The sequence below is a fragment of the Echinops telfairi genome, unplaced genomic scaffold, assembly GCF_000313985.2.
Source record: "Echinops telfairi isolate 266 unplaced genomic scaffold, ASM31398v2 ScPeMD7_2;HRSCAF=8, whole genome shotgun sequence".
In the NCBI taxonomy this organism is placed as follows: domain Eukaryota; kingdom Metazoa; phylum Chordata; class Mammalia; order Afrosoricida; family Tenrecidae; genus Echinops; species Echinops telfairi.
This window is the reverse complement of record NW_022103898.1, coordinates 50,846,737-50,860,935: the sequence shown is the minus strand read 5'-3', so window position 1 is coordinate 50,860,935 and position 14,199 is coordinate 50,846,737. Positions and strand designations below refer to the sequence as shown.

Genomic DNA, 14,199 nt, shown 5'->3' with positions numbered 1-14,199 from the left:
GATGAATGTATGCTCAGAGAAATAAACATTCACATTTTCAGTACAAGATGGTTAGCGCAGAATATAGTTTTAATAGATAAAAGATCTTGCATGTTTCCTCCGTTTGTGATCATTCAAATGTTGATTGCCAAACCTATAAAATAGTTTTATGCCCTTTCTTGCTATTACCCATGTTCTATTTTTCTTTCAAGACACTAAGTTCTTCTACGTTAAGACTTAACCCATGTACTTTTATTCACAGAATTTCTCTGATATTCTAAGATATACATTTTTGTACTATATCAGTTATCTCCTATTAAATGCTTTTTTGACTTTTTCACAGTAATGTGACTCAACAAATGTTTATTGAGCAACTTCTAAAGGTTTTTGCTATGCTTGATGTAGGTGCTGCGAAGATGAACAATCTGTATTCTATGAATGGAGAGTCTATTTTTTGAGATCAAGGATTGAAAATCATAGTATTTGTATTGAGTCAAAGTAATGTTTACTGTCTAAGTTATTTTTAACTTAGACAAAATCTGACTCTTAGAATCATGAAATATATGGTTTATATCTCTATAATTTATATTTCTGTCTGATTATGTCATATACCTACATTTTTCTTCATGAAATTAAAAACAAAATATTTTAATCATGGGTGATTTATGAAACATCTGAATTTCCACTACAGAAAATACTATTTTTTGAGAATTTTATTGTCATATAATTCATATAGGTGGAACTGGTTGGAAATCAGAATTTTGGACCTTAATCCGTTATTCTGTCCATGTTACTTATAGTCTGTGAACCAGTGACCCTTTGGGACTTTTCTGACCCAGTGAACTATGGGAAAAGAAGTTCATACCAGAATATACATAAATCCATGCTTGCAAATATGAACTAATGCTTCCTTCACCTAGAAAGCATTGCTTCTGAAGAAAGGGAAAGGCTAGCTGAACACAGCAGTGTGCTCAGTAACGTGGTGGGTCTACGCTGTGGTCCACCTCTGATACTTCTCAGTTACGTAACAAAGCTAGTTCATGGACTCAGCCCTTTAAACAGCGCTGCCTAGATCTTTATGCACTCTCTGACCATGATGGAAGGCTGTCTTATTTTAGAATAAACAGAGAATATGACAATAACGTACTGTTTCCTCCCCTCCCTCCAGCAAGAGAATACTGTAAAGTTACTTTGTACGGAGTAGTCCACTTTTAATGTTTCATGGCACGACTTGACATAAGGAAGTCAAAAACCACTGTCATTGACCCTTATATGTCAGATACCACTGACTGAGACAGGTCTGAAGAGCCTGCGGGAGCGTGAAGGATTTATATCCCTATCACCTTGTGTGAGCATGTGTTCAACAAGAGTTGAGTGGGTTGTTAAATATAGAGTGAATTATTAAATTCAATGAATACAGTCTTTATCATTCCTCTTGGAATTTGATTTATATTTTTCTTAAATAGGCCTGATAATGGACAATGGAACTTGCATCTCCGTGGAAAATTGCCCGTGTGTTTTTCATGGATTAGCTTATTCAGTTGGCTCAAAAATTGAACAAGAATGTACCGAATGGTAGGTGATCAGTGTATGGCCAGTTATTTTTGGTACCTGACTAGCTGACTAACTTACTGTAATGGATGCCTAAAGGAACATGCTTGCTATTAATTTTATTTCAAAAATGTAAAGTAACAAATGCTATTTTATATGAATTCCATGGAGTGGCAGCAGGGATCTATTTTGTTTTATAATGTAAGTATTATAATTTCCTTTGGTATTGTCACAAATTATTTTTTCCTTTTATTTATCTATTTATTTTGTCATAAATTCTTATACCCATGTAATATGCTGTTACATTTTCTTTATTATTGGTAAACACTAATTTGTGCAAAATTTCACTCTTAGAATTTGTGGGTGCTCCTAAACTTCTCTGTTAAATATTTTAAAGCAGTATTCTACATATTTTCAATTTTAAGTCGATTGGAAACATTTCAATGTTTTTATTAAGTTAGATTCATTAAAACTTCAGGCATACACAGGTTTGTTGTACTTTATTGCAATTTTCAGACAACACATATTTTTATAAAGTGACAGCTTTGGCAACACCATGTGGAATGTCTCTTTGCTCTAATTTCCAAGAGCAAGTGTTTGCTTTGTGTCTCTGGGTCACAATTTGAGAATTCAAACAATATTCTAAGATTTTAATCATGCTATTCTGCACTTAATAGACTACTGTATATGTAGAGTAACTTTCACATGCACTGGGGAACCAAAAAAAAAAAAAAATCAGATGTCTTGCTCTATTGCAACACTGCTGTATTGTGGTGGTCTGAAACCGAGCCTGAAGTATCTGTGAGGTGTGCTTGCACAGGCAAATGGGATAGACTTCCATGCAGCCATACAAAGAAACCACGGTCTAAATGCCCTCAAGTCCTTTTCTGTTTGGTGGTAAGACAGAGGTAGTGTGTAAAAGTGAAGTGTGATCGACTAACTCTGCTCTTGACGCTGACTTGAGTTCTTGCCTTGCAAGCACTCTGCTTCTGTTCTCCAGATCTCCTATCTACTTGGTAAGAGTGGAAGGTAGAATTTAGCTCACAGGAGAGGACAACTCCGTCCTCCCTTTATATATCTGATGTGCTTCAAAATAAATGTTGTTAATTTGAATTTTAATAAGAGAGGTAACTTACTAATCTTGACTGTGTATTCCTCTAATGACATAGGTAAATGCTCTGTTTTGTGTGTGACTTTTTAATAATTTTTGTTTTTGAGACTAAATACAGCAAAACATATGCAAACTGAACAATAGCTACATGTACAATTCACTACATTGATTACCTTCTTTGAGCTGTAGAACCATTCTTGCCTTCATTTTCCAAGTTGTTCCTTTCCCATAAACATAACCCAACATCAATGTCTTTTAAGACATTATAATGAAATGTGCAAGGAGCTAGATTTAGAAAATCAAAAAGGAAGGACATGCTCAGCATACTTTAACTTGAAAGAACCCGAGAAAAAGTTGAAGCCTCAAGTTTCAACACTGAAAGATTCCATGGACAAAACATTGAATGAAACAGGAAACATAAAAAGAAGTTGGAAAGAATATACAGAGGCACTATGCCAAAAAGAACTAATTGACATTCAACCATTTCAAGAGGTAGCATATGAATAAGAACCAATTGTACTGAAAGAAGTTCAAGTTGCACTGACAGCATTAGTCAACAACAAGGCTCCAGGAATTGATGGAATTCCAATGGACATGCTTCAACAAGCCGATGTAGCACTGCAAGGCCTCACTCATCTATGCAAAGATATTTGGAAGACAGCTTTTTAGCCAACTGACTTGAAGAGATCCATATTTATACCAATTTCAAAGAAGGATGACTCATTAGAATTCTCAAATGATGCCGAAAATCATCCAACACTGGTGGCAGCAGACATAGACAGGGAGCTGCCAGAAGTTCAGGCCAGATTCAGAAAAGGATGTGGAACAAGAGATATCATTGCTGAAAGCAGAGAATACCAGAAAGATGTTTACCTGTGTTTTATTGACTATGCAAAGGTATTTGACTGTGTGTATAACAACAAACAATGAACAGACTTATGAAGAATGGAAATTCCAAAACAGTTCATAGTGCTTGGATATGGACTAAGAGGCAATTTTGCGGAAGAACAAGAGAATACAGCATGTGTTAAAAATCAAGAAAGGTGTGCATTAGGGTTGTATCTTCTGATCATGCTTATTCAATCTGTATGATGAGCAAATAATCAGAAAATCTGGGTTATATGAAGAAAAATGTGGCATCGGGATTGGAGGGAGGCTTATTAACAACCTGTGATATGCAGATGCCACAACCATGTTTGCTGAAAACGAGGAGTAATGGAAGCGCTTGCTGATGAAAATCAAGAATTGCAGTCTTTAATCTGGATTATAGTGTAATGTAAAGAAGAACAAAATTCTAACAATTAGACCAATAGTTAACACCTTGATAAACAGAGAAAAGATTGACGTTATCTAAGACCAGATATATAATTAGTTCTCAAGTAAGCAGCAGCCTAGAGCGCCAATGACCCACTACATTGGATAAGTCTGCTGCACAAGCCTCTTTGAAGTGCTGAAAAGGAAAGCTGTTACCTTGAGGGCTAAAGCGGGCGGGACCTACACCATGGTATTTTCAATTACCTTGCATGCATGTGAAAGTTGAACATTGAATAAAGAAGATCAAAGAAAAATAGATGCATTTGAACTCTATTGCTGGCAAATCATATTCAAAGTACCGTGGTCTGCCCACAGAACAAACAGATTTGTCTCAGAAGAAGCACTACCAGAATGCTTCTTAGAGGCAAGGATGGTGAGACTTTATCTTATGTACTTTGCACATCTTATCCACCGAGATCAGTTCTGAGAGAAAAAGACACCAGGTGCAGTGAAGTGGAGGGGCAGTGAAAAAGAGGAAGGCCCATGACCAGATGGATTGACACAGGGGCTGCAACAATGGGCTCAAACATGAGCAATTGTTAGGATGACACAGGATCATGGGCTGTTTGCCTCCATTGTACACAGAGAGGGTTGCTATGAGTTTGAATGGAGTTAATGTTGCTAACAACAACTTCCCCCTCATTTTCCTAGCTGATCTGTAGAGTTGCTGTTCTCACTCGGATCACGTATAGTTGGATCTTCAAGGAAGGCAATGTTCAATGCAGACACGTCTGACTACTAGCTAAGCTAATTAATAGTTTTGTTTTAAGATTCCAGGGGATATATTTGGTTGAAGTGTTAAAGATTATCAAGCATATTCAGGGGTTCATCCAGCCTCTGCCATTCAGATATAGAATGTCTGGATTCTATGGGAATTTAAAATGATGGTTTTTAGTTTTCCTTCTTTTGATCAGAAGTATGTGTGACTTTTTTTAGTTTTATCACTGTGAAAGGATATAAAACAGAATTTCTCTGCTTACCTCATATTTTCGTTCTTGACTGATCCGCTTTGGTGATTTTACCATATAACACACACTGAGCAATAATTTAAGTAGTAACCAACCAAAGGTATCAGTAAATTTGCTTTTCCAGAATTATTTTTCAAATCAACACAAATTTGTACCAGTCTTATCCAACAAACTGGTGTACATGATGTATTTTGGACCATTAATCAACACATTGATGTAAACATTGATAACTTTCATAGGCTAGTAGAGTAATATCTTTAACATTTTTATTTAGTGTCTGTGTTGGTGGAATTTGGAACTGTACGGAACACGACTGTCCAGGTAATCTTCTAAAATATTTTTTGAGATATATATTTTAAATTGGAGGAAAATATAGCACTATGTTAATGAAGATAAATCATGTATACCCAGACATCTTGTGCTGCATAGATGCAGGTAGAGAATAAATGATACCTTTGAGCCGGCACTATTGCTAAGAATTTATTCAAAAGTTCAAATACTACAAAACCTAAAAGTTATTTGGAAGAGTTATCATTTAACTAATTACAAAATGATTTGGATAATATAATTTAATCTAGTAAATTTTCATTCAGTACATTTTATGATTTCGTTTTGAACTATATTTATGCTAATTGACTTTCTACTTTCAAAGAAGCAGGAATGTAACTTATTCTTCCTCCTCCCCTCTCCCCCCTCTTGCTTTATTATTATTATTTTTTCTTTCTTCGTAGTTCAATGTTCTGTTGTGGGTGACTCCCATTTTTCAACTTTTGATGGTAGACATTATTCTTTCATTGGCATGTGCCAGTATATCCTTCTGAAAGGCACTGGAAAAGATAGATTCACAATCACTTTACAGAAAGCTCCGTGTGAGCAGGTAAGAACAATATTTGTTTTTAACCTCAAAATGACCAGAAATATCCACATTTTCAGAAGGGGAGGGTCCAAGCTTTGTATTCAAATTAATAATGATAACATAAATGGGTATAATTACTTTCTTCACAATTTCACACATGGCTAAGATGTGTCATTATTTTATGTTCTACCAAGAAAACATGTTAACGATTAATCTTGGCTAGAGATATTAAAATGTGAAAATAAATATCTTTCAGACTAAATGAACTACTCTATTTTCAAGTGCAATATTCTTTTAAAAAGTAGTATTTTAGTGTCTATTTTATGAACATCTTCATGACGGCATATGAAGCTAAATTTTACAAACATGATTATAGACAGGATTGAACAAATTTCCTATAATTCAGAACAGATATGATTAATTGTTTTTCATACTGGGAAACTTATTTTGGATCTTTTTCTTGAAAAAAGTAACACATCAATAGTTTATAAGTAAGAAAATAAGTTCTTTCATTCATTAAAAAAATCAGATTGCCACAATTTTATGTATATTTTAAATTTTTAATGTTATTTGAAGATGGTTATTTCTACCAAAGTTCTGCAATATTTTTTGTTTTGTTTTCCTCTGCAATACGTTAGAGGCAGAAGTAGCTTTCTCCATAAACTCCAAACCAAACGCGCTCACTGCCGTTGAGTCAATGCTGCGCACAGCGACCTACCTCCCTGTGGGTTTCTGAGGCTGTCTCTGCTTATGGGAGTAGAAAGCCCAGTGTTGCTCCCGCTGAGGTGCTGGTGGCTTCCAACTGCCCACCATGTGGATCGCAGTCCAGCGTGTCACCACTATAGCACCAGGGCTCCAGCTTTCGACATGGAATTCTAAATATTCTCATGGTTATTTTATTTAATTTTATGTTTAATATGTCACTTTAACATGCCAGTGGAATACATCTTGAAAGTTACTTTATATGTTATGGAAATTTTTGGAAAACTTTACATTTTATTTGTCTTTATCATTCTCTCACTCCTCTAATTGATCATTTTATTTTTATGCAGAATCTTGGCTTGGTCTGTCTTCATTCAGTAACTTTAATTCTGGAGGATGATTTCAGCAAACAAGTAACCCTTAGCCGGGGAGGACAAATCTGGACTAGTCCTAATCAAGGCTTCAATCTGAATGGTAAGAAGCAAAGTTAGTAGTGTCCTTTAGATAAACAAACAAGCAGAGTCTTTTCCATTGGCTGATTAGTCCCACGTGAATTGAGAGCTTATGTGTTACCAGATCCTCCGCAGTGATCGTGGAGGTGCTGGTGGTGTAGTGGGTACGTGTAGGGTTGTGAGCCACATGGTTGGCAGTTTGTGACCATCTGCAGTTCTGTCAAAGACTGGGCTTTGTTCTACCACAAACAGTTAGTCTTGGGAACCCACAAGGTGTCATGGAGTTGAGGGCAGTGATTTGGTTTTAGTTTTTGGCCCTAGAATTTAGTAGAGGAGATAGATAAGCATACAACCACTTACAATAAAATATGCTGAACTCAAAAGGATGCTTAGGAACTTTGTGAGACTGAATGGAGATCAGCCCCCCAGCCCTAGAGAAAGGTGTGCATACGGAGTTTCCTGAAGGAGAGGACCTCTCATTGGGCATTTAAAGCTGATATGAGAGTCTAAGTGAGATGTCAACTAAGTCCACATGGAAGAAGCACATCAACATCAGTGACTGAAGGATTATAAATCATGTGATCTGAAGCTGAAGAGGAAATAGTATCAGAGCCTAAATTGTGAGATTCTCATTTGCAGAAGGCGATGAATGTCAGTGGAAGCCCAAGATACGTTTGTGAGATCTATACAGGAAATTAGCCTCTGCTGTTTTCCCTGTATTCCCCTAATAGAGGATGGGAAGAAACTGGTTCCCAAACAGTACATTGGAGAGATGACCAAACAGAGTGCACTGGACAGATGACCATAGGAGATCAAAAAGATAAAGCTAACTTAAACACTGAAAACCTTGCCATTGATTCCCCCCCATACAATTTGGGCCTGATCTGGGTTTCAACTTTTTCTGTTGTTGCTTTTCTTCATATTGAGGTTTAACTCTGACATCTTTTGTCACTGGGGACAGCCCTCTTGAATTTTTGCTATATGTTTTTCTGGTTTTTGGTTCATGAAACCTATAGATGATTGATGAACCTATAGAGACAGCAAGTAGAGTAAGGGTTTCTGGGGGCAGAGGGGTGAGAAAAGGGAGTGCGAAAATTGGAGTTGATGTCAAGGCGTTCAAGAAGGAAGACAATGTTTTGAAACTGGTTGTGGTAGCAATGGTACAAGATTGCTTGACATGATTGAACTATGTAATATATGATATCTGTATAAGCTCTCAATCCAGTGGTTTTGAAGTAAGAATAAAGCTGATATGAGGAAGGTACAGTAAGTGTTCCATGCAGAGCCAGGAGGTATGAAAATGTGTGTATGTTTTGGACAAATTGCAACTAGTTTTGCCCAGCTTTAGCATTAACAGAGTAAGTGCCGAATATCAGGAAAAGAGACGAAAGAAGAAGGTAGTGATGCAATTAGGAACGGCCTTCTACATAGCCCATCGAACTTGTGTTGCTGTGGTTTAGGTATCTCCACTTGTCTGTCAGTTTGTCGTGCTGTGGTGGCTTGTGTGTGCTGTGATGCTGGAAGCGTTGGCACCGGTATTTCAGATGCTGACAGGTCACCCAGAGTGAAGAGGTTTCAGCAGAGCTTCCTGACTAAGAACAGACAGTGAAGGGGGACCCAGCTCCCCACTCGGAGGAAGACGCTCTGAAACCTTATGCAGAGCACAGCTTTGAAGCATTTTCAAATCAGACATGCAGTTTTCTTAAAACAGGCTCATATATTTGTTTTCCAGAATAAGTATCATAACACTCTGACCCTCAGGAAGTACTCACAGTGGTATGATACATTACACCCTGGGCTGTGAAGTTCAAGTTTAGCAGTTTGAAACCACCGGAGAAGAATGACAAGGCTTTGTACTTCTGTGAAGATGTCCACCCACAGGAGCAGTTCTACTCTGTCTTTTATGATTTGGAATTGACTTGATGGCCATGAATTTCTTTTCTGTTTTTTTTTTAACCTCTCAGAAATGTCTCAGTTTATATTAGAAATTACATGGTCACCCTACTCAGGTGTCATGCCAAATAATTTGAATTTGATCATGTGTGAGGTGAAACCATATGAAATTTCCATCACTTGGTTATGTTTCTGTACAAAGACAGAGTTTTAAGGTGACTGACATTGTGTATATATATATTTATGGTGCTATGCCAGCAGAGTCACCATGAGCTGAAATCAACTGGATGGGAGTGATATTTCAATTTTTATTTTAGTGTCAGCAGTGTAACTGTGGAAATTCTTTTTGTCTCAGGCTAGTAGAACTAGTGGCTCATGTGGTCCATTAGTTCTTTGGGCGAATTGTTTCCTTAAAAGTCTTTGATTTTTTTCGTTCTTTGCTCTGTATGGGAAAAGACCAATTATTGTATCTTACATGGGAAGAACAACACTCTGGATGGCAGAAGTTATCAATGCAGTTTGAGCACAAGCTTCTTGTCACTCATGGTGTTTCATAAAATCATACGTATACATTGCTATGTTCTCCCTTTTTGAGGAATGTCTCAGGGTGATGAGAGAGAGTTGAGGAAAAAGCTATTAGTTTGGGAGTCATGACCAGTTTAGGGAAGAAATTAAACACACACAGATTTTTTTTTAAAGAAAGGATCAGTTTTTAAACTGCCCTCATTTCATGAGACGTTGTCAACTGAAATTACATGTTGACCTGCTAATCTACTAAAAATGTCTGCTGAATACTAACGGGGGATGGAGAAGTAAGGGAAACTGATCAAAGAAACAGGCACAAGGTGGCCAAAAAGGTCCTGGAAACCGGGGGCCAGAGGGATAGGCTGCACGCCTGGCTCTGTCACTTCTCAGAGAAGTCTTGCTGTTAGGCTGTTGTATTTTCTAACTTTGACCCAACCTTAAAACTGACGTGTATGGTTTCCTCCTACAGGGATTGTTGAAATCCAAACTCTGTCATCCTTATTTATTCTCCTAAAAACCACATTTGGTTTAAAGATCTTGTTTGCTGTCGATGGGGAGAGAATTTATATTCAGCTCACCAGTGCATGGAAAAGAAGAACATTAGGTCTGTGTGGCACTTTTAACGGGAACATAAGAGATGATTTTCTGTAAGTATAATTTCTACACAGCTAACAAAATTCAGTGACTGACAAATGATTTCATTAAAAATGTTTATGTAATGAATAGGACTTTAGCTTGCACTGTTTCTAAAGCTCTCATACATGAATCATCATGATTAAACTTTATAACAATCACTTGACTAGTATCTATTCTTCACAGAGAAGGAAACCAAAAATCTCCAAGTGACAAATCACCCAAGGCCAGATAGCTAATAGCAAAATCAAGTTCCTAAATGAGGCAGTGTGACTCAGACCTTGTGGGCTAGTCATGACCCAGCATTTACTCCCTCCACATCTATAAAGCTTAGCAATGGATTTACTTAGAAAAATCATTGCCATTAATCAGTATTATTTGGTATTAATAATTATGATTTATACTTAAAAGTATTGATATAATTTGGAATTAATGATATCTTACCACATATTTTGGATTCTAAGATACTGAGGAGCTGTGATAGTGTGTGTTTCATGGAAAGAAAAGCAGAAGTAGAAGAACCTTGCTTTTATGACAAAGTAATTTTCACATAAACATAAAATGAAGCAGTGCATAATTTTATGTCAATTCTTTGAGCATCTGTTATTGTGCTAAGCACTGTGGGCATTGTAAGCCCACATTGTAAGGAAAAAGTACATTTCTCAATCTCAAAAATTTATATTGCAGATCAATCAAAATTGGTTAACCACTTAAAAATTCGTTATGCAAAGAATTAATCAATTATATCTATACATATTAATACTTACTGATTTTTTTGAAAAATTAACCATTAAACTGTGACTACTATAAATGCAGCAGGCTTTAGAGCAAGTAGAGATCAGTGTGTGCTGGGCTAGTCACAGGACTTTGATAGAGTAGCCATATTGCCAAAATTTTGATTCCTTAAAATGGAAATGTAATCTCATCAGCATATATTCTTTTTCCTCTCAGGTTTTGTTCCTCTTTCCAATCTGTCTTGTAAAATCCCATTTGCTGTTTAATCCTGCTCAGGCATTATTTCCTTTACAAAGCTTGTTCATACCCAACCAAAATTAATTATGGCTCTGTTACTTATGAAAACCTGTTGATTACCTGGCTAGTTTCTACAAAAAATTGATGAGTTCGGTGAATAAGAATCTAGGCTTTGGTCTTTGCCTTCTGAGTCAAATGGGACTGTGGTAGCACACGTGATGGGCACTGGGAAGGAAATGTAGATGTGCAACTGACATTTTCAATTAAAATATCAATTAAAAATTTCAATAAGAAATGACAGAAGAAAATCTATTTAATTTGCTTCTCATTTGATCAATAAGACTTTAGGTTACATTGCCTTTTGATTTTATTTATTTGTAAGTCAGACTATTGATACATGTGTGAAATTGAAAACTGTAGTCCATGGTGCGGTTGCGATATTCAGAAAAGACGCAGATGAAGCCTGCTTTCTTTTCCGTGTTTGTGTGAGTGGTTAGCGTCAGTGTTTAACACATGACAGGGTGCTCTGCCTCTCTCGAAGGCACCAGTCTCATCGGTGTACAAACACTCAAGCCTGAAAACACTGCAGGATAATATTTCAGGGTCAGAGATAAGTTTTGAATATTATGTAGCATTCTGGAAAAATTAGCTAACTTTTTTTTACTTTATAAAGGTTAATAAGAATCTGTAAACATAGTGGGATGAAAAATATTACTTGAACATTCATTTTATATGCCTTGTGAAAATAAGTGGACTACAGAAAGCAGAAAGTTTATTTTGCGAAGTGAAATGCAACAGATAAATGGCCCTGCATTTCCCCGTTTTCCTTTGCCTCTTTGGATGACTGAAGGAGGAGGATTAAGCTTTGGCTCCAGTGCTCCTTTGGACCATGCTTATTCGTGTCATACTGTTAACCTATTTTACTACCTTTCCAATGATTGCGAGGGAAGGAGTAAGAGCAAATGAAGAAATTGCAAGCACCATTCATACAATATTCTGAGTTTCAGTGTTCTCATTTGTGACAGGAGATGTTGGAGTAGGTCTTTGGGGTGAAGCTGCTGTATAGGTATGAAAAGGTTTGCCATTGAGGAAGAGAAAAAGGGAAGGACAAGTTAAGGGATTGAGATTGGGTTTGAGAAAAGGGCATGGTGGAATTTTTTGCTTTTTTGCGTGGCTGTCAATGCTTCCTTCTCTGTCCTCTCTCCATCACAGGGTGAGACGTCCCATATAGTTAGTTTATGATCACCCAGTCAGATGGTAACCAAAGCAGTGAATCTATTAGGACTCTGTAGAGAGCCGAGTTGATGCATATTCTACTTACTTGGCCGTGTTCTTGTAATTAATGCAGTCAGGGCTGGAGGTGTGACCAAACACGTCTGTACAGGAGACTTAGTCAAACTTGATTTCCGAAGTATTTTTGACAGTATATAGTGCAATGTCCAATAAGGATCGACAATAAACGTTAGCTGATGAACTAACAGAGCTTGGTGGCTGCTAGAGGTGGAACTTCAGTGTTTAGCTCCTAAACATCTTTGTTGTGGATAAACCTGTACATGTTTTTCTCTTACTGAAGTTGTGAGTAAATGCAAATGAAGGGAGCCTACCCTTACCGTGGAGACTCAGTATGGAAGGCCCGGTAAAGTAAATTGAGCTACTGAGCCAGCAATGAGTGTGGTGTTGACTAGGTTCCAACTCACAAGGACCCTCGACATGGCAGAACTGAACACCGCCCGTCCTAAGCCATCCTCCCAATTGTTATGCTTCAGCCGATTGTTGCAGCCACGGGGTCAGTCCATCTTCCCTAGACTCTTCCTCTCTTTCACCGACTCTCTCTGTTACCAAGCACAATGTCCTTCTCTGAGGACTGGCCTCTCCTGATAACACGTACAAATTATGTGAGACGAGGCTTCCCCAACCTTACTTCTAAGGAGCATGTTGCTGTACCTCCTCCCAGACAAATTTGTTTGTTCTCTTGCCAGTCCCTGCTGCTTTCCGTATTCTTCACTAGCACCATGATTCAAAGGCACCATTTCTCCTCTGACCTTCGGTACTCATGGGCCAGCTTTCCCATGCAGGCAGGGCGATTGAAAATACCATGACCTGGATCAGACATACTTCAGTCCTCAAGCGACAGCTTTTGTCCTTAAGATTTTAAACAGGTATGGTGCCTTATATTTTCCCACTTTGTCATCTGATTCCTTGACTGGTACTTCCATAAGGATTGATTGTGGATCCAAGTAAAATGAAGTCCTTGATACCATTAATCTGTCCTTTGCTCATTATGATGCTACCTATTGATCCAGTTGAGAGAGTTATTTTTCTTTACATTGAGTTGTAATCAATACTGAATCTTACAGTCTTTGACCTTCACCAGTAAGTGCTTCAGGTCCTCTTGGCTTATGCAAGCAGTATTGTGTTATATGCGTATTACAAATTGTTAGTGAGTCTTCCTTCAATCCTCATGACACCTTCTTCTTGCCATTGTCCCGCTTCTCAGATTACTTGCTCAGCATACAGACGGAACACGGATGGTGGGAGGATACTATCCGGAAGCACATCTCTGATTTTAAGCCATGCTGCTTCCCCTTGTTTTGTTTTAATTATTTCCTCTTGGCCTGTGTACAGGTTCTATAGGAGCACAGTTTAATGTCCTGAATTTCCATTCTTCTCAATGGTAGCCATTGATTTACACCGTTAAATGTTTTTGCCTAGCTAATACAATATATGTAAACCTCTTTCTGATATTCTGTTTTCAGCCAAGATCCTCTGACATTAGCAATGGTATCCCACTTCTCAAGCTTCTTCTGAATTCAGTTTGAATTTCTGGCAGCTCCCTGTCAATGTATTGATGCTAACATTAAAAAAAATTATTCTCATCAAACTTTTCACTTGCATGTGATACTAATGATATTGCTAGATAACGTCTGTATTCTGTTGCATCACCTTTCTTTGTAATGGGCACACATATGGATCTCTTCTAATCAGTTGGCCAGGTAGCATATTTCTTGGCATATACTAGCGAGTGCTGCTAGCACTACATTGGTTTGTTGAAACACTTCAAATTAGCAGTCTGTCAATTCCTGGATCCTTGATTTTTCTGTGCCATCGTTTTTAGTGCAACTTGAATTTCTTCATTTAATATCACTAGTTATTGATTGTACACTACCTCTTGAAATGATTGGATGTTGTACCTTAACCATTCCTAGTCTTTATGCATTCTATCTTTATGCACACGTTTTTGGG

The 14,199-nt window shown here is 37.4% G+C and overlaps 1 protein-coding gene across 1 annotated transcript in view; it reads left to right on the top strand.

The window, feature by feature from the left end:
• Window positions 1-14,199, top strand: part of OTOGL (otogelin like) — a 168,961-nt gene that overhangs the window by 30,300 nt on the left and 124,462 nt on the right. The window contains exons 13-17 of the mRNA XM_004700773.2: window positions 1,446-1,554; window positions 5,198-5,244; window positions 5,655-5,800; window positions 6,832-6,955; window positions 9,821-9,998. Of these exons, the coding sequence (XP_004700830.2) occupies window positions 1,446-1,554; window positions 5,198-5,244; window positions 5,655-5,800; window positions 6,832-6,955; window positions 9,821-9,998 (604 nt within the window). The remainder of the gene's footprint in view (window positions 1-1,445; window positions 1,555-5,197; window positions 5,245-5,654; window positions 5,801-6,831; window positions 6,956-9,820; window positions 9,999-14,199) is intronic.